This window comes from Eutrigla gurnardus, assembly GCF_963514095.1.
Source record: "Eutrigla gurnardus genome assembly, chromosome: 19".
Taxonomy (NCBI): Eukaryota; Metazoa; Chordata; class Actinopteri; order Perciformes; family Triglidae; genus Eutrigla; species Eutrigla gurnardus.
Window position 1 is genome coordinate 2,252,995 of NC_139930.1, and position 11,746 is coordinate 2,264,740.

General features: G+C 42.3%; 1 protein-coding gene across 2 annotated transcripts; it reads right to left on the bottom strand.

The window, feature by feature from the left end:
* Positions 1-217: 217 nt before the first annotated feature.
* Positions 218-5,927, bottom strand: LOC311030255 (uncharacterized protein). Of its 2 annotated transcripts, none has more exons than XM_084035910.1 (10): positions 5,617-5,927; positions 4,660-4,753; positions 4,337-4,572; positions 2,842-3,461; positions 2,657-2,748; positions 2,172-2,289; positions 1,978-2,079; positions 1,728-1,901; positions 1,220-1,396; positions 218-1,031 (listed from the first exon to the last, which is right to left on the bottom strand). In XM_084035910.1, the coding sequence occupies exons 4-10, from the start codon at positions 2,852-2,854 to the stop codon at positions 829-831; spliced, it is 879 nt and encodes a 292-aa protein (XP_083892036.1). In that variant the 5' UTR covers positions 2,855-3,461; positions 4,337-4,572; positions 4,660-4,753; positions 5,617-5,927; the 3' UTR covers positions 218-828. The 2 variants fall into 2 exon arrangements, with proteins under 2 accessions (XP_083892036.1, XP_083892035.1); XM_084035909.1 differs by having other exon boundaries at positions 2,842-2,959; positions 3,347-4,572.
* Between the last annotated feature and the right edge of the window lie 5,819 nt (positions 5,928-11,746).

The following is an 11,746-nucleotide window of genomic DNA, read 5'->3' on the forward strand; positions in this document are numbered from 1 at the left end:
TTATTAGTGAAGCTAACGCTAGCTAACAACGTTAGCAAACGTTGCTGCTTGTGAACATACTTCAAGAGAGCGATGTGCTTCTCTGTGTAATTTGGACAGATTTAGTGGCCATCATGTAGCCTATGAGCTTTATTTCCATTTTTAATGTGCAAATAAACTCAAACTTTAGATGCTTTTATATCAAACAGGTGGGTTTCAAAAAAGACACAGTTGTGGATTAAATGTACATGTATTTATTCCAGATGTTAAAGTTCTCCTCCAGACAGATTAAAGAATGACACTGTAAACCAGGGGTCACCGACCTTATTGACCCTGAGAGATACTTCCTGGGTCGTGAATCTGACAAAGGGCGACCAGTTTGAAACACTTATGAAATAACACATTTGCTTTGACCTCAGAACCAGCATAGGTCAGAGTTCACCTACATTCACTAAACTTATATTTAAGTTATAATAAACTTGTTTTTAATGCTTTTTTAAAAAACATTGTCATTTTCAAATCTATATAAATGCAAGTCTGATTAAAGAAGAATAGCAAAAGAATAAAAATAACATTTTTGAACAGGCACCTGTTGACAAAATGAAGCTTGAAGTCTGAAGACAAGTTAACATGAAGGAAAGGCTAGCTAATGAATGTAGCCGCCAAGGCGCTGATTAGTTTGGATGTCAAAAGCTTTGATAGGCATGGCTTTCCATGGCTTCAATATACAACATATATTTACAACATAGATAATAACATCTACAAGAAATCTACATTTTTTTCCTCCGCCGTGGGATTTTTACAAAACAAGAGTCTTGTAAACCACCCCACCCCTCCCTCTCCTCCCAACTAGATTTCTTCATCAGAATCTTCACTACTGCTGTCCTCTTCACTTTCCACGTCTTCCTCCATTGTGAAGAAACCGGGCTCTGTGTTGACAGTGGCGTAGGTGCCTGTGACTGCACTCAGTTTGTTTTGGAGAAAGTCTTTTCTCTGTAAAAGACAGGCGTGCGGTCCCCTGTATCCGGCCTCGGTCATATCCCAAGGAGTGGCTTGAGGGAAAAGTGAAAAGGAATGAGATTTAAAATTAGGCAGATACATTTGGAAATGTAATGCAGTTTGAATGCCCAACTCTGAGGCTGTGTTTTTGTCTACTCAAAAGGAAAATAAAAAAAAATGTCAGTCATTGGGAATGCTCCTCTTTTAATAAATAAATAAATAGAATATTTGTAGAACATACTGTGGTTCCTGATGTTGTCCTCAGTGTGATGAAGGAGGTTCTCCAGATTATCTAATGCCTTTCTCAGGCACTGATAATGCTGGGTCATCTCCTTCACAATTATGAGCTTCTCCTCTTCCATACGCCCGACCAGCATGACTTGGTCGAAAAGTCGCCTCTTCGAACGGAGGCTCACCACTATTTTAGAATAGAGAACAGATGTGACAGAATCAAAACATTTGAGCATGTTCCATGTTCATGTGCCCATTGGTTAATAAAAGAATGGGTCAGTTTTTCCTCATACCTACTGTTGCTGACTATTGTTCTCTATTTGACTGATCTCTATCACTTAATCAAGCCTTTTCTAACATTCCATACTACAAAATAAGCAATAAAAGTATGTATGATTCGTACTGATATCATATTGGATTGATATCGGTATCGGCCAATATGTTTTCATGTATGGACTTTGTCAGTGTATTTTAAACCAATATTCACAGCTCAATATCAAAATGATGACTTTGCTTACCATCTCCTTGCACTTCCCAAGGCAGAACCACATTATCAGACAGGCTGCATGCTGCTTCTATGTCAGTTGTGTCTTGACCAGCAGCAACAGTGTTGAACTGGATTATCTTCTCTCTTAGTTTTTTCTTGAGCTCACCCAGTCTCCTCCGTTTCCGTTGCCTTGTTTGATTGCTGTCTGTTAGTTTAAAAAAAGTATTATTAGTAAGAATAACAAAGAAGCATTAGTTGTTGAGTGATGCAATACTAAATACCATTTTGTCGATAGAGATCATGCTTCTTCCTTCTGAGGGAATAGATGATCTCATCTATTTCTCTCTGGAGCTCTTCCTGGCTACTATGAGCACCATGATTCTCTTGAAAAACAGAAACAGGCAGAGTTTGAAAACCAAATGAAGCCAAATGAATGACAGTACCAAACTGACTTGTCAGCGACAATGTTGCTTACCAGTGGCTGCCCACTGCTTCACATCCTCCACCCACTGTTCTGTGTCATCCAGTGTGATGTTGAGGTCTTCCTGGAGATGCTGAAGATTTGCAGCTTCCAACTCTGCTCTCTGTGTAGTCTATTTAGAATGTTTTCAGCAGAAAAATACAATGTCAGAAGAATGTTCACTCAATTATCTGCTGCTAAATGCTTAATACTTTGCATTCTACATGTCAAAGTATCCTTGGGAAAGATACTGAATCCCATATTGCTGTCTATGTGAATTATATTCTGATGAGGAGCTGGCACATTGTACAGTAGTTTCAGTCACCAGTGTATTCACGTGTATGAATGTGTGTGACAATGAGATGAATGTGGACATACTTTGTAAAGCTTTGGAATGGTCACAAACACTAGAAAGCTGTGCTATATAAATACATTCCATTTACCATCCATTTAACCATTCAATGACAAATGTAAATGTTAAAAAAGTGTAGACTTCTTACTTTGACAAATCGCTTTGCCAGTGTCTTGTGGAGACTCTCCACCTTCCTGCTGTTCCATTCCATTGCAAGCATTGTTATCATATCAGCTCTGCCTGTATAAAACAAAACAGAGAATATGCACATTCAAATCAATTTTATTATCTGATGTCGTTTCAAAGCATGCCACTTCATTTTTTTGAACCAACCTGACTTGGTCATGTATTTTGTGGTCAGAGCTGCCCTTGAGAGAAAACTGTTGACCTGCTCCACCTCCTCACCAACAGTATTTCCTGCACCATCCTGGTTTCTGCCACTCCACTTCACCTGCTCCAAAATAAACAAACATATGCACAAATATATGCACTGCTTATAAAATACCTGTATTTACTTGCTCTCTTGCTTACACCAAAGTGTCCGGGCATGTTTTTGTACTTGTTTCCTCACCAGTTGTAACTGTTAGGCCAGAGATATACTTCCTTTTTAAGCATGTGTGTCCTTAACAACATCTTTATTTCTGAGGAGCTGCAAAAGAACTGTCCAAAATGACACTATGCAAAAAAAGGTAGCTATGGTGAACACTAGTTAAAAGCAAGTATATCTCTGGCCTTACAGGAACTTTGACAAGCCCGTAACATGATTACAACATATTAAGTGATTTCACTAATGTGGTCAATCTTCTTATGACACAAACTCTTAACTTGCACACTGTACCTCACATTTGCCAGTGTGAGCCTTGGCATGCATTACAGAGAGGAAAGGCCTCATGGCTGTAAGTATTTGGAGCTCAGGCAACTTCACTGCCATCTTCTCCAAATATGGCCAATACCTGTAGAGAAAACCACTTAGTGCTTAGGTTGCATACTGACATGATTATAGGGAGATAAATCAGAGGTAGTTGTGATGGGAATTTTTCATTTAGCAGTTCATTATAGTGTAATTAGTAGTTTGAGTAGTTTTAACTCATACTATTCCATGTGTGTCATGAGGTAACCTGTATTCTGCACTTATGTCATGTCATGTGTTACATGAGTTGTAAAATGCATCTTGTGACACCAGCACAGCTGGCAAGTCAATATGGATCTATGGACACTGATGAGTGGTTCAAACACCACATTCTGGACAAAGTTCTCCGTCTACACAAACAACGGAACAATGCTTTCTGATGACACATCACAAACAACTGTATAAAAAGCCCTTCTCAAGACTGAAGACTGGGTCAGACTCTTAAGGAGTCTGCCCCTATCTGGCCAGATAGTTTGCTCTGAAGCTGTATGTCGGTGATGCGGTCCGCTTGGACACCCTGTTTGCGAGGGCTTTGACTTATTAGACTTTGTCTGTTTACAGTCTGTCTGTAGCGACTGCTAGCCTGTTTTGGACTCTTTATAGAATGAATTACTAAAAGCGCTGTTAGGAGTTGTATTCTTATTTCTCATCAGGTAATCATAAACTGATTTCCACCACAGTAGTAACCAGTAAAATCTCTGTTACCAACCGAAGAACAACATGTATCAAAAACAATGCTAGAGATAATAATGCCTTATATCTGGAGGACATGGAGGTTATACCACATAAGCTATATTAACTTTCTACAGCCATAAAAAAGGCATGATTCTAGGCCTGTTGTGGCAATCTACAAGGAATTAATACAGTGCAAAATACCAGTGAAAACTTCATTTATGACTTGGAAAGGGTTAAGATTACCTGCAAGTGAGGTCCATACAAAAGAACGTTATGTTTGCAGCTTCAGCAAGCTCTTTCTGCAGGAACAATGGGTAGGCATAGATTTCACCACGGTAGTGGTTTAAGCCTTGAAGCAGAATGCCATGTCTGCAAACGGCAATTTCCAGGCCCTCCTCGTCCACCTTGGCCCTGGACTTTCGTGAGGTTTCTCGCCCTGCTGTAAAAGTTGCCGGCCCACAGACGTCATGACCAGTCCTCTGAAAGGAGACACAATCTGTTATATGTAGCCCAGAGACAAGTTCAAAAAAGAAAAAGAAGTGGTAGGAGGTTGGATAAAACCTTACAATCGTCATTTGGCTTCTAATATGATCCACAAAGGCAGACACTTTGGCATCTTCAGCGATGAACAGGCCATCAAAGAGAGGTGGTTCATCTGTCCTGTTAAATCAGAAGAATTTCCTTGTTTTTGTAACACCCGTCTCATGTACCTATGGGGCGGGCCTGGGTTAAACTTATGATATTCCCCTTTTTGTTATGCTTAATAAATAAAATATGAATTGAGTAAATGAAAACCACACACAATAGCACTTTAAATGTAAATACTTTTTTAGTTAGAGGATTTTTTAGTTCAAAATAGAAAAATAAAAAATGTGAAATAACCACTTGGGTTCAGTGACAATAAAATTAATATTCAACAGAAATGATACCCGTTTTAAATCACTTTAAATGCTGGCAATCACTGGTTCTTCACACCAAATATCATGAAACATAAAGCGAGCGAATAATGCAATGAACCCACACACACACACACACACACACACACACCCACACCCACACGCACACACACACACGCACACACACACACACACACACACACACACGCACACACACACGCACACACACACACACACGCGCACACACACACACGCGCACACGCACACACACACACACACCCACCCACACCCCCCCACACACACACACACACGCGCACACACACACACACACACACACACACCCCCCCACACACACACACCCCCCCACACACACACACACACCCCCCCACACACACACACACACACACACACACACACACACACCCACCCACCCACCCACCCACACACCCACACACACACACACACACACACACACACACCACCGTCCACAACAGTCTGGGAAAAGCTACCCCAAAACCCCGTTGCAGGCCTGTTTCGTTGCTCGTGTGCGTTGAGGCCCAAAACACACTGGCCGCTTCGCTCTCTGAAAGCAAAATAAAAGGCACGTGCAAATCAACAGTTACTCACGGCTCCCGACAACAGTCCATGCGCTCCCGACAGTCCGTGGGGAAACGGGGGGATGAGGGGGAAATGGCGGCTCGCCGGCAGGCGCAGCCAAAACTCACAGTCCGCTCGTAACGATTCCGTCCGACAGCTCTCGTCCACACCGGAGGGCGCAGATCCTCTTGACAGGGCACAAAAGTCTGTGTTATCCGGTAACAGTCCGTTCACCTTAAAACAAGAACTTTCAGCCTCTAAAAAAAAGTCTCAAAACTTCGACGCGGTTGGGCTAACTCGTGTCTCTCCCTTTTTCTTGTTTTCTTCTCCCTGCTTTCTTCCCGGAATCACAACACAGTCTAAGTCCCTCCCCCTCACGTCAGACTGCTCCCGCCATTGGCCGGAGTCTTCTGCACAAGCCAATCACAGCAAAGACTTTTGTGATCGACACCTCTTAAAACAAATAATATTGTGTAAATAACGTAATTACACTTAAACACTGTCTCAGATGAACTTACTCTTTTTTCTTTTAGGACACGACATGAGATGACATGAACTTATACTTTTAACTAGGGCTGTCAAAAGATTGATTTTTTTAATCGCAATTAATCGCATTTTGTCCATAGTTAACTCGCGATTAATCGCAAATTAATCGCATTTTTTGGCACATTTTTTTTTCTTCTAAATGTACCTTAATGTATTTTTTTTCATATTCTTAATACTTTTAACAACATAAGGGCAAATATACTTGATTTATGAAAATGTTTATTTAACACTTCAAATAGCCCCTTACCAAAACATGGGATCAAAACAGGGTTATAAGAATATATCACAAACAGTTAAAGTGAACATGTCACAGGAGATACTGTAACAGGAGATAAGTACAGTTAGGATATAAGTGCATTGGCTTGCAAGTGATATCTCAGACTGGACGTACTTCTATGGTAGCTCATTTCATACCCACAGTACGCGCAGATGACTTTGGTCTTATCGACACGCACCTTCCCTCTAGGTGCGTGTCCACAGGCAGCGGTGTTTTCCCGCGTCCCGTTCATTGTCTATAGGTACGTGTCCACAGGGGCGATTTCAAACGCGTGTGGACGCGCCGCTTCCCAGTATTGCACGCTTGGTGGGCTGCGTGAGTTGGCCGCTCCTCATTTGCCTAAAGTATAAGTCGAATCTACTTTATGTTAATCAGAGGCGCCGGGCTCGACTCGCCGCCTCGGGAACGCTCGCCAACGCTCGCCAACGCTCGCAAAAATGTGTTGTATGAAGGAGAGCGCCTGTCAATCATCCTCTAGTGGCAGCCCACCAAGCGTGCAATACTGGGAAGCGGCGCGTCCACACACGTTTAAAATCGCCCTGTGGACACGTACTTTCTGGATCAAGACTACAGGGGTCCGTTTCACAAAGCAGGTTTAGTGAAAACCTTGAGTTAGTTAACCCTGAGATGAGGGAAACTCTGGTTTTTCGGTTTCACAAAGCCAGTTCAGCATAAATCTGAGTCAGTTACCCGGGTAACATACTCCGTGAACCTAACCTGCTCGCTAGCAGGTTTGCTTCAACAAACCCTGAGTTTCTCCTACATGTCTCCGCCTTTTTCCGGAATCTGAACCAACTCTGAAATATTGTGCTGTCCTTTCATCGTCAACCTAATCGATACGGAAATAAAAGTGATTCTAGCAGCTTTGCATCGGGAGAGGATTTTGATTACCTTTCCTTTCAATCACATTAGATATTATCTAAACAATATTCTCCGACATTTTCAACATTTCATATCGCGGACATAATCCGCAACCAGATTCTTTGCGGAGGTAGTGTTTTTGCGAACGGGAGATTTATGAAATGTTTAAGTACATTCCTGTGTTGAAATATCTGCTTATATTTACTGTTTAATATGTGAAATATGATTAAAATCATATGCCTCAGTCAACGTATTTGCGCAATATTCGTATGCTTAATTTTTAACTGACGCCACTTTCTTTCTGTGCCTGGGGGGATAACACCCAATGAAAATGATAATTCATTCAGTGCGCTACTTTGTGAACTACGGGAGTTGAACCCCTGTCGCCTGCGCCGTGGGCGGCGTTGCTAACCATTACACCACAGTGTCGCTCTGCAAAGTTGAAAATTAACAATTATTACCTTTAGATCAATAGACTGTTTCATTCCGTTAACATTAGATCGGGCAGTAATTGTCTGCCACGCCAACTATCGCTACTTTGCTGCAGTTCCGTTGCTCCGCTTTCTCAGGATGAGCTCGTTTTCTACATAAACACTCAGTAATATCTAATAACACTCTCCCGGTTGCCATGGTGAATCGTAGTATCGGAGCTCCATTGATGATGGCTTTATAGAGTCGGCAGGCACGCGCGTAACTCAGAGTTTACATACTCAGAGTTGACTGAACTAATTCAAAACCGCTGTTCTGAAACCGAAAACTCAGAGTTGCCCATCTCAGAGTTGATCAACTCAGAGTTCAGGGTTAGGTTCAGAGTTTGTTGAACCTGCTTTGTGAAACGGGCCCCAGGTGCCACCGACGGCCATAAATCATACAATGCGCGTTTTTTTTTTTTTTAAATACCGAGCGTTAATCGCGCGTTAAAAAAATTAACGGCGTTAAGAGGATGTTGCGTTAACGCGTTATTAACGCGTTAACTTTGACAGCCCTACTTTTAACACATACTTCTTGTAGATTTTTAACTTTTTTAACCTTTGTATTTTAACCATATTTATGCATTTTTAAACACATCAATAAACAATGAACTTCACATGAATTATGAATCTGTACATTATATTGTTATCAAAATGCAAATACACCCATTACTTTAGCAAGGGCTACATTTTATTACAGCCTTTATGTCACCTGTCGAAATGAATGCTGATATTTCACATTAGCGGAGTAGTTAAATATTACTGTGATTTACTGTGGAGGTCAAAATAAATAACATTACTGAAGTTATTGGCCATGGATTAGGGCCATGGAACCGAAACAAAAAGGTATTACTAAGATTAGAAAAATAGTTTGCTGACCCTTTGGACTTTTTGAAGCGGTAGTGCTTTCTGTTACCATCTGCAGATATGGCAAGCATGTCTGGTGTGCATGCAGGGCACTTGAAGGGCTCAACCAGGCACAGATGCTGTTTCTTCCAGTGGCAGAAGGCAAATTCGCGATATACCCTGTGAAAGGTATCACCGCAAATACTGCCCGTCTGAAAACAAGGATGGTATTATTTTGGTTAATTCCAAACTTTGCAATTTGGAATTCAAAATTTCAAATAGCAAGAGTTCTCACCCGTCCTGTGCGATGGGCCCGATGTTCAAGCATTCTGATAAATGCTTTCTGGGATGTAGCTGGGCTGGCCAACTTCATTTGCTGAAATGATGTAAAAACATCAAATTTAAACAGCATTTGGCAGCTTGCTGTTGCTGGCCAGTATCTGCAACTGATGAAGTCACTGATTCCTGGCGTCCACTTGCAGGAGCAATGTGGGCAACTGACAGCAGGCAATCAGAGGTTGTATGGACCTGAAAAAAAATACATACAGTGGGTACGGAAAGTATTCAGACCCCTTTAAATTTTTCACTCTTTGTTTCATTGCAGCCATTTGCTTAAATCAAAAAAGTTAATTTTATTTCTCATTAATGTACACTCAGCACCCCATCTTGACAGAAAAAAAACAGAAATGTAGAAATTTTTGCAAATTTATTAAAAAAGAAAAACTGAAATATCACATGGTCATAAGTATTCAGACCCTTTGCTCGGTATTGAGTAGAAGCCCCCTTTTGAGCTAGTACAGCCATGAGTCTTCTTGGGAATGATGCAACAAGTTTTTCACACCTGGATTTGGGGATCCTCTGCCATTCTTCCTTGCAGATCCTCTCCAGTTCTGTCAGGTTGGATGGTGGACAGCCATTTTCAGGTCTCTCCAGAGATGCTCAATTGGGTTTAGGTCAGGGCTCTGGCTGGGCCAGTCAAGAATGGTCACAGAGTTGTTCTGAAGCCACTCCTTTGTTATTTTAGCTGTGTGCTTAGGGTCATTGTCTTGTTGGAAGGTGAACCTTCGGCCAGGTCTGAGGCCCTGAGCACTCTGGAAGAGGTTTTCTTCCAGGATCTCTCTGTACTTGGCCGCATTCATCTTTCCTTCAATTGCAACCAGTCGTCCTGTCCCCGCAGCTGAAAAACACCCCCATAGCATGATGCTGCCACCACCATGTTTCACTGTTGGGATTGTATTGGGCAGGTGATGAGCAGTGCCTGGTTTTCTCCACACATACCGCTTAGAATTAACGCCAAAAAGTTCAATCTTAGTCTCATCAGACCAGAGAATCTTATTTCTCATAGTCTGGGAGTCCTTCATGTGTTTTTTGGCAAACTCTATGCAGGCTTTCATATGTCTTGCACTGAGGAGAGGCTTCCGTTGGGCCACTCTGCCATAAAGCCCCGACTGGTGGAGGGCTGCAGTGATAGTTGACTTTGTGGAACTTTCTCCCATCTCCCTACTGCATCTCTGGAGCTCAGCCACAGTGATCTTTGGGTTCTTCTTTACCTCTCTCACCAAGGCTCTTCTCCCACGATTGCTCAGTTTGGCTGGACGGCCAGGTCTAGGAAGAGTTGTGGTCGTCCCAAACTTCTTCCATTTAATTAGAGATGGGACGTTTGACACCGAGACTCCGAAGCCTGCTTCACTCTATTGAAGCAGGCTGGTTCGAAACGCTGTGTCGAGGCTTGTATCAAATCTCCGCGATCACGTGACCGATGACGTTTGACGCTTCATACGTCACAACGAACCACCGGAAATGAGGTGACTGATTCGAAGTTTTGGCGCTCCTTCATTCGTTATAACGAGACGCGAGATGCCCAGTGCTCCCCCCTGCTTCATAGCGTTCTGAGAGACCTTTGACAGCGACGACCCTACTTGAGTGATGGAGAATCCGAGTGGAAGAAAGCGATCCCGTGGATGGGAACACTTCGACCTTGTGTCACCCACCAAGGTAGGTGTTTTATAATATAATATAGCCTAATATAATATACTTTAATATGGTATTGCAAAATATCTTCCCGCGAAACTTGCAAGGATGTAATGGTTACAGAAAATGAATGAATGTTATGATATAGCTTGTAATATTTTCAACTTCATATTATCTTGATTGTTTCAATATTGCATTTAAATATATTTATTAATGTATTTTTTTAAATTTAGGTTCAGTGCCTCATATGCTCACGAGAGCTGGTGTATGGAAACAACACCTCCTCTATGTTGCGGCATCTTCGTGCCAAGCATGATCATGCAGCAACTTCTCAGCCGAGCACCTCAGCTGAAGCTCACCCTGCTGACCCTTCTGGTATTGTATTGTAACTGTATTGTAACTACTCAATACAACCTATTCTTCAGTTGAATCCAAATAAGATTTAAAAGTTGCACACATGTAACCTACATTTTTTCTTTCATCAGTGTCCAGGAAGCAACAGCTGGATGAGGCCTTGCTGAACCTTGTAGTTATGGACACACAGCCATTGTCTGTGGTGGAGAATGAAGGCTTTAGGGCCTTTGTCCACCTCCTGGATCCGACATACACGATCCCAGGAAGGAAGGCTCTGAAACAGATGTTGGAGGACAAATATAAGATCACCAAAGACCAGGCCGTAGCAGAAGTTTCGAAGGCATCCACTATCTGTTTAACAGCAGATATGTGGACCTCCATTAACATGGATGCCTACTTGGCAGTGACTGGGCACTTCATCACAGAAGAGGTCCAGCTCAAAACTGTTCTGCTTGGTGTCAAGCAATTCCCCAGGTCCCACACTGCAGCAAATATTGCAGAGGCCAAAGCCACTCTTATGGCAGAATGGGGAATAAGAACCAGAGTGAGGTGTCTGGTCACAGACGCGGCACCAAATATGATTGCTTGTGCCAATGTACTTAATGTGCGTCACATTAACTGCTTTGCCCACATGTTAAATCTGGTGGTGAAGAAGTCATTGTCACAGACATCTGACCTGGATGACATACGCACCAGGGCACGTAAAATCGTGGGGCATTTCAAGTCGAGCACTACAGCTAAAGAAAAGCTCTGTGAAATACAGCGACAGATGGGCCGACCAGAGCACAAACTTGTGCAAGAGGTGGACACCCGCTGGAACAGCACATTCTCAATG